The 25,474-nt window shown below is 48.4% G+C and overlaps 1 protein-coding gene, 1 non-coding gene and 1 pseudogene across 5 annotated transcripts in view; 1 reads left to right on the forward strand and 2 right to left on the reverse strand.

Annotated features, from left to right (window-relative positions):
- Positions 1-3,997: 3,997 nt before the first annotated feature.
- Positions 3,998-4,070, forward strand: TRNAM-CAU (transfer RNA methionine (anticodon CAU)). The gene has a single exon. It is a non-coding gene; the product is annotated as a tRNA-Met (tRNA).
- A 2,050-nt stretch (positions 4,071-6,120) lies between these two features.
- Positions 6,121-25,474, reverse strand: part of TBC1D31 (TBC1 domain family member 31) — a 64,091-nt gene continuing 44,737 nt past the window's right edge. For 3 of the 4 annotated variants that reach the window (XM_062188041.1, XM_062188043.1, XM_062188044.1), the window contains 6 exons: positions 23,503-23,595; positions 17,732-17,872; positions 16,518-16,712; positions 12,832-12,970; positions 8,010-8,102; positions 6,121-6,454 (listed from right to left, as the gene is read on the reverse strand). In XM_062188041.1, the coding sequence (XP_062044025.1) occupies positions 6,321-6,454; positions 8,010-8,102; positions 12,832-12,970; positions 16,518-16,712; positions 17,732-17,872; positions 23,503-23,595 (795 nt within the window). In that variant the 3' untranslated portion in view covers positions 6,121-6,320. The remainder of the gene's footprint in view (positions 6,455-8,009; positions 8,103-12,831; positions 12,971-16,517; positions 16,713-17,731; positions 17,873-23,502; positions 23,596-25,474) is intronic. The other variant, XM_062188042.1, reaches the window with a different exon arrangement.
- On the reverse strand, positions 12,989-16,045 carry LOC133758153 (heterogeneous nuclear ribonucleoprotein A3-like; annotated as a pseudogene).

The raw sequence follows: 25,474 nt of genomic DNA on the forward strand, positions 1-25,474 counted from the left end.
CCCATGGCTAGCCCATCGCAGCACTTGGCAGATAACCCATGAACTTTTGGTCACCTTCCAGCAGTCCATGTCCCAAGAGAGAAGAGAAGGGCTGGTGTTTTGAGTCAGTTGAGTCAGCACCCCTTATCAGAGGTCTGGTTCGAGTCCTGGCTGCTCCACTCCCAAACCACCTTCCTGCTAACGGGCCTGGGAAAGCAGCAAAAAGATGACCCAAGTGCTTGGGTACCTGCCATCCGGATGGAGCTGCAGGCTCCTGGCTTCGGTTGGCCTGGCCCAGAGTTGGCTGTTGGGGAGTGAACCAGTAGGTGGGAGATCTCCATCTCTCTCTCCTCCTCTCCCTGTCTCTCCTTTTCTTTAAATAAATCTTTTTTTTTTTTTTTTTTTGACAGGCAGAGTGGATAGTGAGAGAGAGAGAGACAGAGAGAAAGGTCTTCCTTTTGCCATTGGTTCACCCTCCAATGGCCGCTATGGCCGGCGCATCTCGCTGATCCGAAGGCAGGAGCCAGGTGCTTCTCCTGGTCTCCCATGGGGTGCAGGGCCCAAGCACTTGGGCCATCCTCCACTGCCTTCCCGGGCCATAGCAGAGAGCTGGCCTGGAAGAGGGGCAACTGGGATAGAATCCGGTGCCCCGACCGGGACTAGAACCCGGTGTGCTGGTGCTGCAAGGCGGAGGATTAGCCTGTTAAGCCACGGCGCCAGCTTCCATTTCAAAAATAAATAAATAAATAAATAAGCCTTTTAAAGAGAGAGAGAACCAGCGTAAGCCATTGCTGTGGACCAAGTGGGCTGTGGTCCCTTCTCCCACGTTTGCTAACTGCAGTTTGTTAACTGTTAACTTTGCTAAAGCAAAATTCCAGAAGGTTCCAGCTCACACCCGCTCTGGCTGTGGTGAAGAAATTCTGTAAGGCTGGATCAGTTCACTGGGCCAGGTCCTTGCTTGCTCTCCGTGAGCACAGACCTGTGTGTGTGTGTGTGTGTGTGTGTGAAGTAGGGACACAGTCTGAATATAAATGGACTCACAGACTCAGAACATCAAATACTCACACACTCGTCCCGCAAAGGCTGAGTGAGCACCTGTTGTGTGTGTGTGTGGCTGAGTGCTGCGGTGTCTGGGTTTGCACATCAATGCCCTTTGGGGGTCTGAGCCCCCCAGTAAGTGCTGCTTTGCAGTTGGACTTTCTCCCTTTGGCCGTCAGACTGTTGCCCAAGTTAATAGAAGCCTCTAAGCCTTAAATTGGGCACTGATGATGCAACTTTGCCCTAATGCCATTGTGCAATTTGAGGCACAGGCGCTGTGTCTGAAATACAGGTGCGGGAATAGATCTTGGTGATACGCTCGGCAAGGATTGGCTCACAGGCGGCTCAGCCCCTGCACAGCCGGCTCACTGCAGGTGAGAACTGCCATGAGCCCTGGGAAAGAGGGGCCTCAGGGCCTGTGTCCCAGCACAGCCTGGGTGAGAGATACCCACTGCACTGCGACCCCAGCCCTTGTTGTCACACCTGCTGGAACTCAGGCAAAATCAGAGCCCTCTCTCAGGTCTGAAGCTGGAAGGGGCAGTCCCAGCTCCCCAGAACCACACCCCCCCCCACCGGGTATAGGGGCGTTGTGGGAGGGTGCTGGGAGGTCCTCCCATCCAGTGTACGGAGAGCGGGCAGTGGCCTGAGTGTCCGTCCCTTGCCCACCTGGTTATGGGAGTCACAGCCCACACACCTGGGAACTAGAAAGTGGATACTTAGACTAGGAGCTGGGGACACAGAATGAATCAGCTCCAGTCCTGACAAGTCCTGGCGTCAATGAGCCTCGTGGAGGTGAAGGGCGTGCAGGGGGTGGGGGGAGCGTGAGAATGTGCCTCTGCTGTCAGCCCTCCTCCTGAGGTCACACTGGGGACCAGCAGGAGAGCAGCCATTGGCTGGGGGGAGAAGGGGGCGCCAAGGTGGGGTGAGGAGTAGGCCTCGGTCTCTGGGTCAGGTGCAGCGACCCTGGTTGTTAAGCAGGACACCGGCAAGGTCAGAGCAAGGTTTGTCACGGGTCTGGAGGCGGCGGAGCCCCCCAGGGGCCACTGGGTGGCAGCGGGGGGCCAGCCTTCCTCACCGAGCTGCGTCAGCACAGCTCACAGCATGCCTCTTGGTGGCTTCCAACATCAACAGGCTGACTCACGGCGCCCCTTCCCTCGCCAGAGTGGAGGTGGGGACCGCGGCCTCGCTGCCCTGGACAGGTGACAGGAGCATCTGGCTGCTGCCCGCGGGGCACGTCTGAAGGGGACCTCCTCCTCGGCCTCTGCCCTGGGGCTCCCGAGGCCTCCGCCAGCTTGCCCAGCCCGGCTTTCCGGGCCAGAACCTAGAGATGAGACACTTGGGCCCATACCCAAACCTGCCACGTTCCGAGCCCTGGCTGGGAGGGACGCCAGGCCTGGGAAGGCTTCGCTGAGCCCTGAGCACCCACAGAACAGAGGCCGCTGAGAGGGCCTCTCTCCCCAGCCTCCTGCCTGCCCCCCAGCCTCTTGGCCCCCTCCCCCTGGCTTTGAATTTCAAGCAGAGAGAACTGGGTAGGAGAAGGAAGTCACAGTGTGCGTGGATTCGGGAACCGGCTCGCCCAGCCAGGCCTCCAGTGATGACAGAGAGCCCCTGTGTGGAACAATGGGCTGGGCTGGGGCCAGGTGCGGAGCCCAGGTGGAGCCAGGGGCCTTGGGGGATGGGAAGTGAGGCGCAGTGGGAGGAGGGGGTGCAAGGAAAGTGCTGGATCGTGGCAGCTGCCAACGGCCTGGCTCTCACAAACTCCTCGCACTTCCTTGTCGTCGAATGCACAGCCCAGGATGCCCACGGCAGGATCTGTCACTCACTGGGCAGACAGCCGTGTTGCTGCGACCCGGGGCGACTCCAGCAACACAAATGTTTCCTCCGCAGCTCCGGAGGCCAAGGGCAAGGTGTCGCGGGGGGGGGGGGGGGTGTCTCTCCTCGGTGAGCAGGGGCCGTCGCCTCCTCCTGGGTGTCCACCTGCTGTCCCCTGGCGTGTGTCCTGCTGTCTCCGCGTGTCTCCGCTGTCTGTATTTTCACCCCTGTTCTGTATCCTGGGGTTCTCGGGGGTCTCCCTGCCCGGGCACCACGGGAGAGGAACGCCTCTGTACAGGTGTCCATTGGGTTACCCTGCTCAGCCTGGCCTGCGCCCGCTTCCCAACACACGGACACACTCTCCCCTCTGTGAAATGGGCCTGCCTGCCTGATCGAATCTAAGCTCCATCAGACACCAGCTGCGTGTGCGCCCCAGGGAGAACGTCCCCGAAACCGTTAGATTTCCACCCAAAAGGGGACCTTTAGGGCGAGGACTGTGCTGCGGCCCAGGCTGCTGTCCCGCGCCTGGACAGGTGACTCGGGGGACTGCAGGCCCAGGCACGTCCCTGAAGCCCGGGCGCGCGCGCCTGTGAAAGACGGAGGCTCCGTATTTGTGCGCCCCCAGCCCCGCGACCCTCGGGTCCCGCCGGCTTCCACAGTCTCTCCGCGAGAGACCCCGGCCCCGCCGCTGTGGGCACAGCGACCCCTGGCGGCCCTGGCGGGCGACGGCGCGGGCTCCCGCGAAGCCCTGGTTGTCTGCGCCGTCGCCCTGCGCCAAAAACCAAACTTCAGTCTTTAAAGGAAGCCTTTGCCCACCGCGGCCGCGCGGCGGGCAGGGCCCTTCCGCGGGCTCCCCACGGCCGTGGGGGTCCTGGGTTTGCGCCCAGAGCCCAGCAGGGGGCAGGCTTTCCCTTGTCCTCCCCGGGACAGCGGCGCCCGCACCCCAGCCCCGCGAGGCGGCGGCTCCTCCGCCCGCGAACTCTCCTGGGTCCCCGCTGCCCGGGCAGAGTGGCGGGCGGAGAAGGGCGGCGGGGCCGGAGGACTGGCCGGAACCATCCCGCGTCCCGGGCCAGAAGCACCGTGAAGAGGAGGGAGAGCGAGGACTCTGAGCATGCGCACCACGCCCTTACTAGCCTCATTATCTCCCGGGCGACAAACGCGAGTAGGTGCCTCGTTAGCGCAGTAGGTAGCGCGTCAGTCTCATAATCTGAAGGTCGTGAGTTCGATCCTCACACGGGGCACAATACTTTTGTTCGCTCTCATCCGGTTTTATTTGGCGTTGTTAAGTTTGGGGCGGAAGATAAAGGGTCCGCTGCTGGAGGAAGGCTTATGGGCGGGACGCAGTGAGCGAATCCCGCGGAAAGAACCTTCGGGCAGGCACCTGTGAGCTGCGGTCGGGCGTATCCCGGGGGAATCGGCTGTCTCGGTCCAAGCTACCCCCACCGTGTGTGTTCCTGCTGGACCTGTGAGCTCTGGCCGACCGGGGGTGAGGGGCCGGCCTGCAGCCCGCAGTGCTCGGTGGGAGGCTTTGGGCCTGGGACTGACCTCAAGCCTGGGGTGACAAGCAGGACTCTGCATTGTGGTTCAGGTCTGGGGCCAGCAGGTCTGGAGTCTTTCCTGTTCTGTCTATTAGGCGGCTTATCTGTTTGATCTTTGTTTGAATCTCATTGTCCCCCGCCCCCCCCCCGAAATCACGGGGCCTCTCAGGGGGTGGCATCTCCTGCCGTCCCCTGCAGCCAGCAGAGCCTCCAGGGGGCTTTCAGGTTTGCGGGCCTTGCACGCAGGGCCTTGAAGAGTCACTGGGGCCCAGAGCACCTGCTGTGATAGATCCACTCCTACATTCCTAAGCCTTTGGCTACCTGCACGCCCGGGAAATCCTGGCATCTTAAGCTTGCTAAATAAAAGCCAACCGTGAGTCCGATCTCTGCCAGGCAAGCAAGCAAGCTGCAGAGCTCCCGCCAGGTGCTCGTGTGTGCCGGTTACTGGCTCGTCTCACCTCCAAGTCCACTTGTCTGTACCTTGTAAAGGCCTGGACTTTTCCCCACCACGTCCAGGCTGGTGTGCGTTTTGTTAAACTGTCGCTAGAGGGCGCTAGAGCGACGTCGCAGGAGAAATGGACCTCCTCGTCCTCGCTCCAGCGTTTTGCGCTTCTTGGCTGCTCAGTGCTTCTCCTGGGTGCGTGGGGACAGCCTGGGGTGCTCTTGCCCTAGCCGTGCGCCAAGGAGGAAGCACACTGACTCCTCCTGACTTCACAACCCCAGCCCGGCCTTGTCCTTTAACGCCGGCTCTGTCCTAGGTCCCCCTGATTTCGCTTTGTGGCTTTACAGTTGCTCCCCGATCCTGTTTTATAGTTAGGCTTTATCTAAAGGTCCCCCTGTTATGTCAGCGTGTGGTTTGACTCTTGCCCGGACCCAGGATGATACGCGGAGATTCCACGTCACATCCAGAATCTCTGCCAAGGGCTCCCGGATTCATAAAGGAAGCCCCACTTCTTGAATTCCACTGCAGAACGTTCTCAAGCGCCCTTGGACAGCTCATGTGTCAGGCTGTCACAGCGCTCTGGAACCAGAATGCTTTCAGGTCCCCTTAGTTCATGGCCTGCGACTTCTGTTGGCACACGCAGCAGCCTGGCCCGGAGGAGGCGGTCGGAACCAGCTGGGGAGGTGAGGAAAATCGGGCTGAGGACAGGGCCCTGGGGAGCCGGGGCCTCGTGCGACAGCAGATTACTACAGGATCCAGCGTCTTGGGCACAAGGAGCACTTTGCTTCCTGCAAGTGCTTGCTCCACTCTAAGACTACGCTGTGTGCCCGGCGAGCAGCCTGTGTGCTGCGCACTTAGCACAGGCCCAGCACTGAGTGCGGAACTCTGTGTGCGTGCCCTTATTTAACCGCACATTCAGTCCCAAAGCGAGGGGGAGGATGAGGCTGGTGAGGTCACGAGCGGCCAGTGGTGGAGCTGAGAGGTGTGTGTGTGTGTGGGGGGGGAGCTGATGCTGCCCGGAGGACAGGCTGTGGAGACCTGTGCACGTCTTGAGTGCAGGGGTCACCGGCAAAGAGGCCTCCCTGCTGCTGGGCGCCCAGGAGGGCTGGGGTCCAGGCCCCTCCGCACCGTGACCGCTCACGGGTCTCACGGTCGCTGCTGAGACCTCTCTGGCCTGCGTGTTTGGTTGTTGAGCGGGTTTCCTGTTCTTTATGTCCTCATTTATTCTGATAATAAACACCCATCCCCCAAGGTCACGGAAGTTTACGCTATCCTTGTACACTGAAAGCCAAACACAGCTTGAGTAGTCGCTAAAAAATTTTTATTATGAAAGGTTCAAGGAGCCATTTACAAGCCGAAAGGTATCAAATAGAACACATAATTTTTATGGACAGATTTTTCTATACAAAAGGTTGGTCTTCATAGGAGTGTAAAATAAATAGGCTAAAAATCAGTGTCATTGATTACAAACGAGGCGACTCTCTCTCCGGCTGGCTCAGGTGCCACGTCTTCTACGTGGCCAGCAGACGAGGGGCCTGGCGCCTGCCCCGAGCCTGGGCGGAGAGTCTCTGGCGGAGGTTCCGCACTTTCCTCATGACATTCTGCTCCGAGCTGTCCCACTCGACTGCATTTCGAGTTAAAAGAACTTGAAAACAAAATTTAAAAGTCACGGCAGCTGAGCTGTTGGATACTGGTAATGCCATCACCCTCCCTCTAAAAGGTAAGTGTGCTCCAAAAACCAGTGATGAAAGATCCCATCCACCAAACTTGAACAAAAATCCCAACAGATGACCTGGCCCTGGGGGCTCCCCCTACAAGCCAATGTTTGCTGAGCTGCATGAATGCCAAGAACGGACCTGCTTTTGGATGTTAGCATTTTGAATCTACAAACGATCTGAGAGGCACGCGGCTCGCTGCAGAGCGCCTGTGAGTTGTTCCAAACGGAGCTTCCCTGCTGCACGCCCACCGGCCAGGAGCGACGACATCCACGTCACAACACTGTGTGACTCACGTACCCCAGCTCCCTCCCTGATAATCCCAGAAATCAAATGCTTTCAGCAGCAGCCAACAGAGGATCCAAGTGTAACAGCTGCTCCGCAGCCATTTAGAGAGGTTAAGTAAAAAAAAAATTTTTTTGAGTGGGGAAGCACCTTAAAAATACACTTCTATGAAATTTAGTTACGTATTCTAATGGTCAACTTCAATGTTTGGAAATATTTCCCTCCCAAAGGCCTACGACTTTTATGTATTTTGTTGTCCTGCCAAGTAACTTAAGCTTAACAGATGTCCCCCACGCCATTTTACATTTAGAATCATCGGGTGAAAACGTAAGTTCTGACATTAAGTTCCGGAGAGAGCACAGCCGCATATGTCTTGTGCTTCATCCGACTCACCAGTGATTTTCGGTTAAAATCATTTCTGATACAGAATTGATGTGTGCATAAAAAACGACCCCACGAGTATTTCACACCACTGTCACCCCACGACCTGTCAGAAGACACCCTTCTCATGGAGCTTCTCTGGGCCCTCATCTAGATGTTCGCTCTTCTACCCCGCTCAGAGGCCTCAGTCCGGCCTCATTAACGCAGCGGCCTTGCCCAGGAAGCCGCTTCTCCCTTCCAGGAACGGCGTGCGTTACCAGGAGCGCTGCTCCTGGATGGGCTGCTAGGGCTGTTTCTGTAAGCCAGCTTCAGCTTGTGCTTTCCAAACTCACACACACACACACACACACACACGCACCCCTAACAAAACTGCCCAGCGCACCCAGTTGGGGGGTGGTCAAGAGTCAGCGGGGCGCCAAGAAGCCCCGTGGTGCCGGTGGGCGGGCTTCCCGGCACGGGCAGCAGGTGCACAGTCTCTGTGGCTGCTGGAAGGACCCGGCCCCGATGAGCAGTACGAGAATACAGACACTGAGAACAACGCTGAGCTCTTTTCCCAAGGAGGGGAAAGGAGTTCCCAATCTCCTATCGTTAACGTCTCCTGGCAGCGCCTCGGCCCGCGATCTGGGAGGCAGAGCGCAGGTGCCGACCCGAGCGGCGGTCCCGGGGTCCGCTGATGCTCCCCCGGCTGCACTGAGGGGCTCCTCTGGCCTGGGACGCGGCATCAACAAGCTACTGGCGTCCTGGAAGCCACAACTCTGCCTGAATGTCAACAGCACTACGTCTACGTCTCGGAGCACTCTTCCCGGCCGACCAACTTACCTTCTGCGGAGCAGTCCATGTCAGACATGTTTGCCTGTGAGCTCCTAGGCAGACAGCCGAGGTCGCCCTGCTCACCGCGCCACCTGGACACTTCTGCCAGAAACGAGGAGACAGGACGTGAGGGAGCGGGCAGAAAGCCTTCTGTTCCCGAACAGCCCTTCCATGAGTGAGGATGTCTAAGGAGCGCTGAGGACCCCTGCTTTCCCATCGTGAGAGGAGTGGAGGTGGAGAGGGCTGCCCTTTGTGTTGTCAAGATTTCTTTCTTTCTTTATTTGAAAGGCAGAGAAGGACAGAAAGGAGGAGAGGGAGAGACAGAGAGAGATCTTCCATCCACTGGTTCACTCCAAAAATGGCTGCCATGGCGGAGGCTGGTCTCCCGTGCGGGTGGCAGGGGCCCAAGCACCGGGGCCATCCGCTGCTGCTTTCCCGGTGCCGCAGCAGGAAGCTGGGCTGGAAGCGGAGCAGCCAGGACTGGGACTGGCACCGCAGTACAGGGTGCTGGTGCTGCAAGTTGTGGCTTCACCGGCTATGCCGCAATGCCAGGCCCTAGCCGCCTGGTGTGACTGGCTTACACTCTGTCTATACGGTGAAATATTACACTGTACAAATATTACATCTTAATCAAAAATCTAAAAATACAATAATTTTCTTAAAAAGAAGGCAGTCATGATTCAAAAGGAAAGGGGAGTATGGTTAGAATTAGGAGCTGAACTTCTGGGTTATATATTTTATTTATTTGTTATTCAGTGTTTCAAATACCTACAACGGCCAGGGCTGGGCCAGGCGGACACCAGAAGGCCAGAACTCCATCTGGGTCTCCTGTGTGGGTGGCAAGGACTCAACCACTTGAGCCATCACCTGGCCTCCCAGGGTGTGCGTTAGCAGGGAGCTGGAGCCGGGACCAGAGCCAGGATTTGAACACAGACTCCAGTACGGGGCTTGAGGGCCTCAAACCGCTGCACCAAACATCTGCCCATAACCCACTGTAAAAACTTAGCGAGAACAAACATCTGACAAACAGCTCTGGTGCAGATCCCATTCACTGGAAGCATCGTGACGAGCAAGCCTCACTGAGAAGCAGGGGTGTCAGAAGCTGGTCACCACGGCTTTGGCCAGAGCGGGCCTAGTCACAGCAGAACGCAGCTCATCAGAACCAGCGACAGGCGAGAACCACTTCAAACCTTAACGCAGTCAGCATGGCGGCCCGCTTACCCAGCGTCACCCCCCATGCTTCATCAATCCCCTCCACATCTCAGTGATAAGGGAAGCAGGAAGACCAGGCAGGAACACACGAGACGCCAACTGTTTAAGTAAACTAAGCAGAGGCCTACAGCGTGGTGGCTGCAGCTAAGTTTACTGAAAACTCCGGCGTTCATTCACCATCAAGCTGGGACTGGGACCAGGGCTCCTGTCACCCAGTCTGGTGCCCCTGTACCGCACCATCCAATTCTTCTCATCAGAAATGCCACCTCCTCAGGCCCAGTAACTTTGAAACCTGGTCCAATGGCCCTACCTGGCAACAGCGTTTACTAATGTCACTTAAAAAAAAGAGACAGTGTCCTTAGTATATTCACAGAGTTATAAAATCACTAGCTTTAGAGCATTTTCATCTTGCTAAGAGAACCCATGTCCACTGGCAGTCACCGTCCCAGCCCCTCCAGGCAGCCACTGATCTACTTTCTACCTTGACAGACTTGCCAGCTTGGGAGATCCCACATGAACGGACGATATTTGAGGCCTTTTATGGATCTGTCTTCTTTAACTCGGTATAAGGTCTGCCAGGCTCATCCTTTTTGTAGCACGAATTTAGGATGGCTAGATCTCAATATGAGAGGTAATGAGTGGTTCAAAAGTAGGCATAATTAAATGCCTAATTATAAAATCATAGCACCTTTGGCTGGCACTGTGGCATAGTGGGCAAAGTCATCACCTGTAGTGCTGGCATCCCATATGGGTGCCAGCAGAAGACAGCCCAAGTCCAAGTCCTTGGGCCCCTGCACCTGCATGGTAGAACCGGAAGAAGCTCTTGGGTTCAGATCAGCCCAGCTCTGGCCGTTGTGGCCACTTGGGGAGTGAACCAGCAGATGGACGATCCCTCCCTCCCTCTCCCTCTCAGAGTCTCTATAACTCTGCCCTCAAATAAATAAATCTTAAAAAATATAATAAAATCCTACTTTTTAAAATCTGTTTTTACTTTTCATTTTTTTAAAAGATTTATTTATTTGCAAGTCAGAGTTACACTGAGAGAGGAGAGGCAGGGAGAGAGAGAGGCCTTCCATCCGATGGTTCACTTCCCAATTGGCCACAACGGCCAGAGCTGTGCCGATCCGAAGCCAGGAGCCAGGACTTCCTCCGGGTCTTCCATGCAGGTGCAGGGGCCCAAGGATTTGGGCCATCCTCCACTGCCTTCCCAGGCCACAGCAGAAAGCTAGACTGGAAGTGGAGTAGCCGCGTCTCGAACTGGTGCCCATATGGGACGCCGGCACTTCAGGCCAGGGTGTTAACCCGCTGCGCCATAGCGACATCCCATTTTTTACTTTTCAAATGTAGAATAGCTGCACTATTCATGAAAGGTATAAAGTGTGGGGCTGGTGTTGTGGTGAAGTGGGTTAAGCCTCTGCCTGTGGGGCCAGCATCTCACATGAGTACTGATTCAAGTCCTGGCCGCTTCACTTCCAATCCAGCTCCATGTTAATGCACCTGGGAAAGCAGCAGAAGATGGCCCAAGTGCTTGGGTCCCTACCTCCCACCATGGGAGACCTGGAAAAAGCTCCTGGCTCCTGGCTGTAGCCTGTCCCAGCCTTTGCTGTTGCAGCCATTTGGAGAGTGAACCAGCAGATGGATGGAAGATATCTCTTTCTCTTTGTCTCTTTTTCTTTCTCTAAAACTCTGACTTTGAAATAAATACATCTTTTCTTAAAAAAAGGCAAAAAGTGGAAACAAATGTCCATCAATTGATGAATGGACAAAGAGACGGGATCCCACAGGATGGCTGTGACTTGGTAATGAAAAGGAATGAGTACTGACAGACACTACGCCTGGCATAGTGGGACCCAAAACACAATGCCGACTGAAAGAAGCCAGACAAAAAAAATCACGTATCGTATGATTCTACCCTTACGAAACTTCCTCAACAGGCAAATCTGGAGACAGAAAAGTCTCCATTGGTTTCCAGGGGCTGGGAGGCAGTAGGGGGAAATGGAGAGTGACCGCTAAAGGGCATAAGGTTTATTTTAGGGCATCAAAATGTTCTAAAATTGCTGATGATGGTGGTTGCAAAATTCTGAATGTTTCCTAGTAAACAGGAATACAGTACCATTCAACCATATACTTTTTTTTTTTTTTTTGACAGGCAGAGTTAGACAGTGAGAGAGAGAGAGAGAAAGGTCTTCTTTTTCTGTTGGTTCACCCCCCAAATGGCCGCTACGGCCAGCGCTGTGCCGATCCGAAGCTGGGAACCAGGTGCTTCCTCCTGGTCTCCCATGCGGGTGCAGGGCCCAAGCACTTGGGCCATCCTCCACTGCCTTCCCGGGCCATAGCAGAGATCTTCAACCATATACTTTAATCAGGTGAATTGTACGGCATGTGATTCTGTCAGTAAAGTTGTTACTTTGAAAACTAATGCATATTACAGTATAAATGATTGCAACAGTACAAAATACAGTCAATCCAAGTTCCCTGCATCTGTACTGTTTTAGAATTTTAAGCTGTAATTTTGATTTTCCAGTAGATGTCACTATAAGCCTTGCATAAGAATGAAAAGTCTGATCAATCCCAGAACTTTCCTCGTGGTACTTCAGTATACTATTGTTCTGAGGAGAGCCATTGGCAAAGCACAGAGTTCTACTAAAGTCAACGAGAAACAGCACTTGGTACAAATCTCACTTTAGCTGAAGACATCCAGGGCCATGGGACCAGGGAGTACACAGAGCTACAGGACGCTTGTGGCCCTTCTCTTCACTGGAGCTGTTCCCACCCCCACCCCAGAAACCTTTTATTTAAGGAATGCAAACTTCATGCATTTCATAAATACAACTTTTGGGACCTAGTGATTCTTCCCAGCGTACCCACCCTCCCACTCCCACTCCCACCCCTCTGCTTCCTCCCCCTCCTATTCCCATTCTTAGTTTTTACTGACATCTATTTTCAATTAACTTTATACACATAGGATTAACTCTACACTAAGAGGTCAACAAATAGTGTGTGTGTGTGTACACACACATACATACTGTTCAAAGTCATTGCATGTCGAAGTGTCAATTTTTCTATAGGTTACCTTTTACATGGGAGCTATTTTTTTTTTTCTTTTTAAAAAAGATTTATTTATTTATTTGAAAGAGTTACAGAGAGAGAGAAGGAGAGGCAGAGAGAAAGAGAGAGAGAGAGAGAGAGGTCTTCCACTTGCTGGTTCACTCCCCAACTGACTGCAGTGGCCAGAGCTGTGCTGATCTGAAGCCAGCAGCCAGAAGATTCCTCCGGGTCTCTCACAAAGGTGCAGGGCCCCAAGGACTTGGGCCATCTTCTACTGCTGTCCCAGGCCATAGCAGAGAGCTGGATTGGAAGTGGAGCAGCCGGGTCTCGAACTGGCGCCCATATGGGATGGTGGTGGCTTTATCCATTAAGCCAGAGCACCAGCCCCACGGGAGCTGTTTTGTTAACAGTCCCATCTCCTCAGCTCCCTCTTCCCTACCAAGCAAATGGTCATGTGAAAACCTTTTCCAGTGGAGCAATGATTTGAATAAAAGTGCCAGAATACACATGTAGAATTTCTTCAACAGAAGCATCCATCTGAAACGCCGGAGGGAGAATGACGGCCACTCACCTTTAGGAGATGGGTTTTCAGCATGTGCTAACGCAGCACCTATCTGCTGCTTTAAAAACCACCTTCTAGACGCATCAGAAAGGGCAGAAGCTTTCTTTTCTGATCTCAAATGAAACTCCTTTTCCTCAGCTTCCTTCCACTAAAAAACAAGAAGGTGGTGGGGGTGGGGAAAGAGTCTATCAGAGTTGTGGCAATGCAAGTACCTACAGGCAGGACCCCGCCTGCTCGCTCTCCCACTCGCCTTTCAGCTCCCCAGCACCTGCTGGGTGTTCTGGGGACGGGGCTGCCCGTGCTGGCACAAGGTGAACGTGGAGGCTCATTTCAGGCACCACTCAGGACCTCCGAGTGCCAGGAAGCACATGTGCGGGTTCCTAGTGTTGCTCAAATAACAGTACATTTCCGTTCACTTTTAGTGTCAAACCTCAGGAGACGGAGTTCTGAATTAATGGCAATTATTTTGAATGGTATGCTTTAAGAATAAAGTCTACAAAATTCAGAGAATAAACTCTTATCCAGATCTGGTACACAGGATGACCAGAGGGCAGTCAACTGATTTTGGGTAGCTCCTACTTTCTTCTCCATAAAGTGAAAAAATAAAAATAAAATTACCTTCAATTCGATCAGAGGGTGACTAGAATAATAAAATTAAAATACAACTCCTAAAATTTGCCAATATTCTACAAATGTTATAGCTTTTACATGGAAGCACACATATGATTTTTACATGTTACAGAAATACCATTGCATTAAAACAAAACTTAACAGAATCTTTAAAGAATGACAGAATATGAGGGCCAGGACAGACCGCAGAGGTCCTTCTCTGTGGTGTAAGCCATTCCCCAAGGCCACAAAGCAGTCAAGTTAGCTTGAGAAGACAGAACACCAGACAAAAAGGACTTCTCCTGTGTGACAGGTGCTTACCAGGGCTCTGTCTATGTAGCACGCAGCCACACCAGACAGGTCAGTCCTCAGCAGCAATCCCCCCCCTCTTCAAGAGCCAGGTGGACCCCAGTTTGCCTGAGAACAGCCTGGGTGTTCTGACATCTCCTCCACCCTCCTCAAGACCTCCTTTCCTGGTCCTTGAAGGAAAGGGCTAGAAGACGCAGCCCCAGGCCTCAGGGATGGGGGAGCAGGAAAAGGAACATGGAATAGCAACTTGACAGCAATTGACTGTAAGAGGCACACTTTTAGAACAGACACTGGCACAGCACACGAGCGATAACAAAGCCAGTTATCATGACCTTGAACTCTCCCCAGCTTTGCTGTGTCTTTAGAAAGTCCATGGTGTATCGGATAATCTCTACAAAGGATAGATCACAGAGCTGTTGGGACGATCAACCAAGAGTACGTATGTGTGACATTTATTCTTAGCTGCCTCTTCAACAATCCATTCTAATTCTTCTTTAGGAATAAAATCTTTTTTTTTTTTTTGAAAAGTTAAAAAATCCTTGATTTTTTTATTCCTGGTACCACTACCACAGTTTACAGGGCGATATACCTGATGTAATGTAAAGAAAAGGAGAAGACAAAGCTACAACCGATAAAAGAACTCAGGAATGTACACCTAATTGGCACCACACTGCATTAATCAAAAGCTACACTTTTTGCAAACTGTGGCTAGGACAGCCCTGAGCAGAGGGCTTTCCTGTTTGAGCTGCAGTCACTTTTCTGACTGGACCATCGTTTCTTCTGCGGCAGGTTCTTACAGCTCCTCTAATGCGTGTGGGACGACTGTCTCAAAGTAACCCGCGGCGTTGCTCACAACTCCTCGCGCTCTCTCCTGCCGAGAACCGCAGTCCTTTTCTGCTGGTGTCAGAACCTTCTGCTCCCACAGCCACCACTTCCACCTCCACGGGACTGCCCGAGCTTCTTCCCCCAACACTGCCCCCTTCACGGGTAGGTGATGTGATTGCTGTAGTCCAGGATAATTACCAACATCATCTTAGTTTCCTCCACCGCCTCCGTTACCTCCAAAATTTCCTCCTCCGTTGTGACCATCGAATCCTCCTCCTCTGTCCATCGTCACCAGTGTGGTTTCCAGAGCCTGATCCACCACCACAGCCTCTTCTGCTGCTGTAACCAGGGCCACCTCTGGAGCTGCCACCGTCTCCAAAACCACTGTGACCACCGTCCCTCCCCCAGAGCCTCCTCTGCTGCCACCACCCCACCTCACAGCTCCTCGTCCACCGAGGTTTCCACCGCAGCCCAAATGACCTCCACCACCTCCGAGGTTTCCTCCCTGACACAGAAAGCTGCCGGGTCCCGCTCCGCAGTCTCTTGGTGATCCAGCAGCAGACGGCATCTCTTGTCGAGAAAGGCCATTTTTCACGTCACAACTCTGCCCATTAACAGTCAAGTATTTCTGAACCACAATTTTATCAACTGTATCATGATCATCAAAAGTTACCAAAGCAAATCCTCTTTCTCCCCCCACTCTGCCTGTCTTCCATTAACTTCCATGGTTTCAATCTTGCCATACTTCTCAAAGCAGTCTCTCAGATTATATTCCTCTGTATCTGCTTTCACACTACCAACAAAAACCTTCTTCATTGTGAGAGGGGCACCAGGCTTTACCGAATCCTCTCTAGAAACAGCTCTCTTTGACTCCACCACACGCCCATCGACCTTGTGTGGTCAAGCACACATTGCTACGTCCACTTCTTCAACGAGAGTAAGTCACAAAACCAAAGCTCCTGGAATGTTTCGTTTGAGGGTCTTTCATTACCACACAATCTGTGAGTGTGCCCCATTTCTCAAAATGTTCTCTCCAGCCACCATCTGTAGTTTCAAAGCTCAGAACACCAATCAACAGTTTCCTCAACTGCTCTGGTTGCTTTGGATCATGGCCCTCCCCCCCCCCATGGCGGCAGTGATGATGGCCAGAGTCGGGCTGGGGGCGACTGGGTGGCAGTTTTACCTCCACTTTGAGACCAGAATGGCCTCTTCCAACTCAAGTTGCAGGAATAGAATCTTAATTGTACCTGGGATGACAACTCCCTGCACAAAATCACTTTTTTTCCCAGCTAGAAATATGATATGGGACGCCTTTGGAAAGGAGCTGATGCTGACGGGAGATAGAACACTTTGGCATGCCTTCATCCTATCGGAATGTAGATGTGATGGCCAGAACTCCAGCAGTCACTTGGAGGGTAAGGTGTCCTTGAGAGTGAAAGCCATACACTAGAAGAAGTGCAGCAGCGACTAAGGAGGTCATGGTGCTGATGACCTTGGGGGCATGCTTAACCCCGGACTACCTACTTGCAGAGTTTCTCAGGAAAAAAAAAAAAAAAAGAAAGAAAGAAAGAAAGAAAAGGAACAATTCTATCCCGCGTACAGGTACTACTATTTTGGGTTTTAATATTGGCAGCTATCTATAATTTCTACATAATCAAAATCACTTACATGGTTAAGTATAAAGAATTAGGTAAATTCAAGAATTAATATTATCCAATCAGCCAGAACCCATCAGGGAGGCTGAGAAGTCCAGTTACACTGATAGAAATGAGAAAGATGCCTGGTTATTTTTAGGCAGCATCAGTTTAGGCAACTTATCTGAGAAACATATAGTAAATTAGACTATTACCTTTTCAACAAAAATTACTTGGCTTCATATTTTTCTCATTTGACTTATATGCTATTTCAAAATCTAAATGGTTAATAGTAAAAACTTCTAACACTACTCCTACCTTCATGGCTTCCTCCTCCATCATTGCTTTTAATACCTCTATTTCTTTCCTCCTGTTTTCCTGAAGGAGTTTGGCTACTTCCTGGTAACATTCATCTCGCTGTAAATCATCACATTTTTGTTTATATAAAGTTTGAATCTGCCAGTCAGTATTTAGGCATGCTTGTTCAGCTTGGTCCAAATTTTCTTCAATTATCTTAGAAAAAGTTGTAAGTTTCAGAAACAAGGTCAGACTGTGTACACATACACACAGCACATATAAACCCATTTACAGTATCCAAGTGTCTAGGTCGCTTGCTTGCAATCCTGGCTGCATATTACAATTGCTTAAAGCAAACTGATGTCCAGGCCTCACAACAAACCAGTGAAATCTATCACCAAGGCAGCTGGGCGCTGGTACTTTTACAAAGCTCTTCAAGTCGATTCTAATGTACAGCCAAGGTCATGAATTTCTAGGGGATGGGTAAGATTCAACAATTCTTGTGTTTTCAACACTCTGAAAGGGAGTCAAAAGAGCCCAGTTTTACATGGTGGACAAAAACTTATTAAAGTGGGATATTTTGGGAGAACTGGTTAAGAGACTGCTGTTGAACAGTCTCCACCTTCCACTGTTCCTAGTTTTTGGAATAGGACCAGGCCCTCACGTGTACCCATTTAACATTGTGTGAGAGGAATAACAGATGAAGTTCTTTTGGATTGTCTCAAGTGTGACTTCAATTCATTTAAGTCAGCATTTCCATAAGGGTACTCTGTAAAATAGCCTGTAAAATAAGTTTGGGACATTTTCTTAAGATTCACAAAGTATAATATCTTGCAAGGTGCAAACTTGCAAGGAAAAGACCTAACGTTAAGACAGTGTTTCCAATACTTATTTGACCACCCCTCACTTTAGTAGTAGAGTAGTTATTAGCACTCCACAGAATATGCTCGGGAAGTGGCTTGCACAGCAGGCTGGGACCCGATGATCTGCAGCCTCGTCAGCCCAGGGACAGTTTCTGAGGCAGCGCACAGTACAATGTGTGAAGCTGCTGTTTCCTTCATTTTTTAGCTGAAGTATTAAAATTCTCAGAGGGTATGAAAGAAACATGTACATGCCTGTTAAAGAAGTAGGAAGCTTGCAAATAAAGCAAGGAATTTGAGTCTGAAAGCTGACAAGGAAGCCCACGCATCATATCAGCTGTCCGGGGAATTCCCCTGTGCGGACCATTCTCTTACCTGCTGAGCCTTCTGGCTCTGAGTCTGGTCGGTTTCTATCAGTCTATGAAACAGGTCTTCTTCAAGGTGCACTTTTCGTCTATAGGCATCTGCATCTTCTCGTATTTCTTTTGCAACAGCTTCTTGACTTCTGGTAAGATTCTTTTTAAAAAATCATTTGTAAAAAAATCACTGATCTATACAAAAATGCTAGAATATGAAAATGACTTTTCTTCTTCAGAACACTAACATGCACACAAATGAAAAATACAATCATCTAATTTTCAAAGTGATATGCAAACATTAGTGACATCATCAAAAATGACCAAGTAAAGACCTCTGAAAATTCTCTTCTCCATGGTAGCACTGAGGATAATGTCAAAACTTGTCAGAAGTACTGAAATTGACCTAACACTTGTAGCAAATTTTTATTCATAAAAATGGCTGAACCTCAGTAGGAAGAGCAAGCCTTATGTGGTTTTAACTTGCATTATTGCTGTTCCTAACCTACTCCTAAGCTTCAACTAGCCTTGAAAATCAGCAGCCTCGCAGCCGATGGAGGGGGAAGCGCAGGGCTGGAGCTCCTGGAAATCACCATTTGTGCAGAACTGCCGGTACGTACCGGGCTGGGGATGCCCTGGGAGACCCCACTCCCAACGCTCACTCAGAACTCACCTAGTGCAACCAGCCTTTTCCCTGGGATGACTGCTGGAAGTCTTTAGGAGAAATTATTCAACACCTTAACTATCTGAGGCTGTGGATGATGGGTAGAGCAAATGATAGGCTAACATAAACTGAATAAGAAAATCCGAGGAATCCCATGTCCACAGGAGGCTTTGCAGAGCTCCTCCATCCTTGGGACTCTAGAAGGCCATGTGTGCGTGGAAGGGTACGCACTTGCCAATGACCATGTACTCACATCTCAGGAGAGTCTAAACTCTCACGTCGGGTTAACTTCCAGGCATTGTACAGGAAGTGAAGTCTATGTCAGAGCTGTAAAAACTGCCTCGCTGGATGTGTGCAGAGTCCCTCAGCAAACACTAGGAGCTCTCTGGTTCAAAGTGTCTGATAAGGAAATCTCTGTCCAGTGATCAGCTGACTACTGAGCGGGGAAGAGACTGCAGTGGCTTACACACGTCAAGGAACAGACTACAGACTTAGTTCAGAAAGTCACTAAGCAAAGAAATAACAAGAAAGTCTTAGGAAGCAGCAGGGGAGCAATCTGATTCCAGAACTGCCATATTATTAAAATTTTTAATTTTCAACAAAAAATTACATGACAGTTTAAGTTTGAAAGAATGACCCATACATACTTTGAGTAGACATTAAGCACATTATTTGCAAAGAAAATATAAAAAAGGCCAATCAAAATATAAAGACACTTAACATAGTCATTAGAGAAATATAAATGAAAACCACAGTGAGAGCCTACTCCACACCCACTAATATGGCTGTAATCAAAAGAATAGGCAATAAGTTTATGAGAATGTGGAGAAATTGGAATTCTCTACTCCTAGGTCTGTATCCAAGAGAACTTCAAACAAAATCCACACAAAACGTTGTCGATGAACGTTCATAGCAGCAATATTCACCACAGCAAAAAAGTGGAAACCATCCGAATGTCCACCCAAGGAGAAGTATAAAAACAAAATGTGGCCTATTCATACAATGGACTCTGCAGCCACATCAAAGGAGTGAAATACTGACTCATGCCCACAACATGAATGGACCCTAAAATACGCCAAGTGAGAGAAACCAATTGTGTAAACACCACACGTTGTAAGACTCCATTCATAAGAAATGTCCAAACAGGTACATCCACAGAGACAGAAGGTAGATTAGTGATTGCTAGGGTACAATGGTTGGGGGAAGGACAGCAAACAATCTTCATGAAGATTTAACTTAAAAAAGAAAAAATACAAATTGTATGTACCAAATAATCTCACTTTTTGCCATTAGCAAAATCAGCAATTGAGACTTTTTGTTTGAGGGATTTTAAAAAACTTTTCTAATTATCTACACATAGCATAATTACTTTTGGTAATTAGCTGAAAGTAAAAATATTTTCAATTAAATGCAGAAGAGTTTTATGTGTGATATTTACTGCCAAAAACTATAAAACAAATATCAAACAGGAAAAAGTTTGAAAAAGTTTAAAAAAAAAGTTATGGTTCATCAACAGTCACTAGAAATGACAACTACAAAGATATGTAGCCATTTGGAGAAATAATTTTATTAAGCAGAAAAGAAAAGCAGCAAGCATGGAATTTTAGGTACTCCATAAAGAGATAAAACCAGGTTTCTATGGAGATTAAGGATCAGGAAGAAGCAACAGAAATCTAAAAATGGTGAAAAGGAATAAAGATACAGGGGTGGTATGAAGACACACATGGGTGAAGGAAGTTGTTAATCATTTTTTTAAAAATGATAAAACTCTTTAGGCTAAGGGGGAGGGGAGAAACTAGTATCTATCCAGCACTTACTATGTATCAGACAAAACTCAGTAGGCCTGAATTCTTCAAACTCTACATATTCCAAAAAGAAGACTGACAGACCCTTGACCAGCTCTGGGAAAACTACCTCTAAGCCCTTGGTATGCCTTGCCTGTGGTCACGCCACTTACGTATGCTGGGAGCCACGGCCCAAGCTATATCAGTTTGATCTGATATTTGAGAGAGGAGAGAAAGTGGCGAAGGGCAGCCAAGTGTGTACTCCGTGCCTGCATAACCCCCAGTAGAACCCTGCCCACTAAGGCCTGAAGGAGCCTGGCTGGTGGGTGATGCTCCCCACTATCACACATCTTTGCAGGGAACGTTACAGTGATACCTGCACAACTCCTCCAGGACAGGACAGCTGGAAGCTGCGGCCTGGTCTCTCCCTGACGTGCCTTTTACCTTTGCTGATTTTAAGCTGTATCCTCTATAGTAACACACGTAACTGGGAGTGTAAGGGTTTTCCTTGCATTCTGGGAGTCCTAGCCAGAGTGGTCATTCCATCCTCACAGCGATTCTGCAAGGCTGGTATTATACCAAGTGGAGGGTGCGGATGTGTGAGAGACACCTGCCAGAAAACAGACGGTGAGACAAGGGCCTGGAAGACGAAGAAGGGAAGGGATCTGGATTACGGGTATTCATTTTGTTGTTGTTATTTTAAATCTGTGCTTAGTTTTATTCTTTTGTTAAAAAATTCTATTTGATATGGACATATAGGGAGTGTTGAGTGAACATTTTCAACAGAGGTAATCACAATATTGTCTGTCTGTTTTCTGTAGTTATCTTTATAAATAGACACTGAAGGGCCGGCACTGTGGTACAGCAGGTTAAGCCGCTGCCTGCAGTGCTGGCATCCCATATGGGCACCGGTTCAAGTCCCAGCTGCTCCACTTCTGATCCAGCTCTCTGCTATGGCCTGGCAAAGCAGTAGAAGATGGCCCAAGGTCTTGGGACCCTGCACCCACATGGAAGACCTGAAAGAAGCTCCTGGGTCCTGGCTTTGGATCGGCACAGCTCCGGCCGTTGTGGACAATTGGGGAGTGAACCAGTGGATGGAAGACCTCTCTCTCTCTCTCTGCCTCTCCTTCTATCTCTGTGTAACTCTTTCAAATAAATAAATAAATCTTAAAAAAAAAAAGAAAAAGAAATAGACACTGAATTAATCTAATGTAGGAGATAAGTTTGGCAGGTAAAGTCTTAATCACTAAAGCCAATCTGAAAGATTAATTCAGCATTTTGCCCATAATTAATCAGGTCATGGTTTCTTAAGTTAGTTTTGTTGAGTAATTTAACTCCTCTTTAATATGAGGTTTGACTTTTTTCAAAAGACACCCAAATGAGCAGGCATTGTGGTACAGCGGGTTATGCTGCCATCTGCAGTACTGGCATCCCCTACAGTCACTGGTTCAAGTCCTGGATGGTCCACCTCTGATCCAGCTCCCTGCTTATGGCCTGGGAAAGCAGTGGAAGATGGCGCAAGTACTTGGGCCCCTGAACTCACGTGGGAGACTTGGAAGAAGCTCCTGGCTCCTGGTTTTGATCTGTCCTACCCCTGGCTGTTGAGGCCCTTTGGGGAGTGAAGCAGCCAATGGAAGACCTCTCTCTGTAACTCTGCCTTTCAAGTAAATAGAATACATTTTTTTTCTTTAAAAAAAAAAGGACAGCCAAAAGGGACTAGTAAACATTTCTGAGACACAGAAAGAAATTCAACATCACTACTGCCATTCCTACCAAAAGTATATAGCTTGAATGTCATCATGAAGAAACAAATGCTAGCTGAAGGCAGTCTACAAAGTATCTGCTTTAGCTTCCACAACTCTCAATGCACAAATAGGAGGAAGACTCAGGAAAGGTTCCAATTTCAAAAAGACATAAAAAATTGGATGATCTTAGATGGACATTTTTGGGACAACTGATCAAATCTAACTATTAGATATTATGCTAATTTTCTGACTTCAATAATTACACTGTAGTTTTGTAGGAAGATCTATTGGCTTTAGAAAACTTAGCAATGGAATATTTAGAGAGTAAGCCTACAACTTAAACAGTTCAAGGAAAAAAGTGTGTGTGTGTGTGTAGAGAAAGGGAGCGGCTGGCGCTGTGGTGTAGCGGGTTAAAGCCCTGGTCTGCAGCACCGGCATCCCATATGGGAGCCAGTTTGAGTCCCAGTTTCTCCACTTCTGATCCAGCTCTCTGCCATGGCCTGGGAAAGCAGTGGAAGATGGCCCAAGCCCTTGGGTCCCTGCACCCATGTGGGAAACCCGAAAGAAGTTCCTGGCTTCTGGCTTCAGATGGGCGCAGCTCTGGCCATTGCAGCTATCTGGGGAGTGAACCAATGGATGGAAGACCTCTCTCTCTCTGTTTCTCTCTCTCCCTCTGCCTTTCAAATAAATAAATTTTTAAAAAAATAGAAAAAGGGAGAGAAAATTTGGCAAAATGTTAATAGTTGAGAATCTGAGAGAAAAATATTTGAATATCTTTATTGTAAATTTTCTGTTAATTTGGAAATTATTGGTTTCCTTAGTGCCATCTCCTCATGAAAATATAGTAAAAACTAACCTTCAAATGAACTAAATCCAAATCAAAACAGGAGACCTAACCAAACTGTAAATTTCTTGTTTAGTTGTAGAAGAAATTCAGTACGTTAAAAAAAAGGGGGTTATGAGATACAAATGCACACAATATATTTTACATCTTATTTAATGTGGCTAATAATCATATGTATGTTACCTGTTATGAATTCACAGTTATCACTAATATCCAGCTCAAAGTCTGGCTTTAAGAAGCTGAAAGAAGTAAAAACTTATGTTTTCAACATGAAATAAATGAGTAACAAATTATTTTATCAAATAAAATTTTATATAAACACGGCTCCTTTTTCCAGTGTCTTGAAAACTGAATTGCCTGTGCTAAGTAGATGTTTACTGATCTGACTGCAGAAGCCTCAAGTTTAAAGTACTTTAGCTCTCGTCTGATCTACCTTATGGGAGTCTTGTGAAGTACTGGGATAATTTTACAGACATACAGGAAAACTCAGAGAGTTGGTAGAAGATCCTGAGGCAAAATCTGGGGTTTACATCTGGTGCTTCGCAAACTTAACTAAGCTGCAAACAGAAACATGAACTGAAGAATTACAACAAACTGTACATTCAGACATTTTGGCTACCTTACAATCCTGGATGACATTCACATTCTGCTTAGAACCAAATAAAGAGAACGTCAGGAAACTCTGAGTAAATACAGTCCAAACAGGGTTTGTACAAACTGCTCCTCTTATATTGGAAATTAACTGATTTATACCTTCTCATAAAGTCTCCTTTGTGATTCGAGTTCCAGCTGTCTCATTTCAAGGTCTTTGGCTGTGCTAGCAATTTCTTGATCTCTCATTTGTACCTATGGCCAAACAACAAACTGTGAATACCAAAAATAATGTAAAAATAATTCTTAATAGATTTAGTAATCCTACAGTCTGAACAACCAAGTTAGAGGATTTAGAATAGGAAGGAGATTTCTGAAATCAGAGTAGGTGACAATATATTAAGACTCACTGTGGAATCTAGGAATAATCTCCGAATGAAAGTTGTTTAATTTTTTAAAAAGGAAAACATGATTCCCATATGTTCATCCACCCAGCCTGGAAGAACAGATGGCAGCTCTTACAGTCACCAATACTGAGTGAGAAAAACCTGAGCAATTTAAATTTGGGATATAGAGAAACAGAGAATGTTTAGTCTCATAAAATGTAACATTTATTTAATGTTCTTTTTGAGTAAATTTCTACATTTTTTATAAATTTGCTATGACAACTAATACTCCGGGGTTAAAATTATCATGGACTACTCAAGCTGGATGTGTTTTGCTCAGACTGAGTTAATTTAGAGCTCATCCTTCTCCAAAGTTTAATTACTTGGAAGCTTCTCAGTGCTACGCACGGGAGGGTTTGGGTAAGGTACTCTGGACTACAGAAGCTTCAAACTCATCTTGAATATCTGTCTGCCTAAAGCTCCAATTATTCTTATGGATGAGAACAAAATACATAATAAACGTTTCAAACAACTTTTTTTTTTAAACAACAGAAACCATAACCAATCAGCCATCTACTTCCATGCATTCATTTGGCAAACTTGTAATGATTGCATTACTACCTGTACTCATAGGATAAAGTGTTAGATATTCTTGACTAGAAGACATGCTATTAAACATCTATATTAGAAGAAACAGTACAAACAAGAATATAGTGGGATATTCAAGACACACATCTAAGGGGTGAGAAAAACACAGCATGGAAAACAGTTAACTTAAGGAGGTGACTTAAGCAGCTAGCTGAACTGCGAAGAACAAGAGTAGTAACAATGCCACAATGCCACAGAGTAGAAGGGAGGTTTGGCACGGCAAATAACATCTTAGGAATTTCAACTACAAAAGCTCCTTCTGCTTATGAATTTTTGGAAATGCAAACAGCTGTGTGCCAGAGCAGAAACAGATCCACTTGGCTTCCTGCTAACAGATGTCCACAGTACCCTCACCATCACTTTGGATTCAGCCAGCTTTCCTGCTGGAGTCTGAACTGCAAGTCGGGTGTTGGCAGTCTGGCAGGACAGGAGCTGGAAGCGCAGCCAGAGGCCAGGTCGTGCCACTGAATGGGCTTTTTGGGATTCCCTGACCAATAAACGCCTTCCCTTATCTCACAAGTGTTTAGAATAAAGACAGCAGAGCTCTGAGCCTGTATAACTTTTGGCGAAGAACACACAACTTTTCTGCAATAATGTAACATAAATCTTATTCACTGGATGAGATAATAGCAAGGAACTGCAGATTTTAAAATCCAGTTTAAAATTAGCTTTAAACAAAAGGACTATCATACTATAAAAATAGATTTGTAGTAGATAAAAATATTTCAAAAGACTTAAAGATTTTATTATTTCATGAAAACTAGGATTGAAACTCCCTAAATTAGTGCTTAAATCCAGTAATTCTTAATAAAAATTCCAATAGGATGGAAACAGGTAGTGACTCAGAGAGAGCAGCACAATCCTCAAAGTCTATTTACAGTGATGAACACCTGAATACTGAGGGAAGTCCTTGAAAAGGAAGACTAATACGAGAACTAGGCTTAGCTCATCAAACATTACCAAGCTACTGCCATTCAAACAGTGTGGACCTGGCTCAGGAACACAGCAAGAGAGATCAAGTATATACAGGGACAAACACGAGTTCCTATCCACTGGCTCACTCCCCAGATGTCCGTGGGGGCTGGGGCTGGGACAGGGAC

This window comes from Lepus europaeus, chromosome 4 (genome assembly GCF_033115175.1).
Source record: "Lepus europaeus isolate LE1 chromosome 4, mLepTim1.pri, whole genome shotgun sequence".
In the NCBI taxonomy this organism is placed as follows: domain Eukaryota; kingdom Metazoa; phylum Chordata; class Mammalia; order Lagomorpha; family Leporidae; genus Lepus; species Lepus europaeus.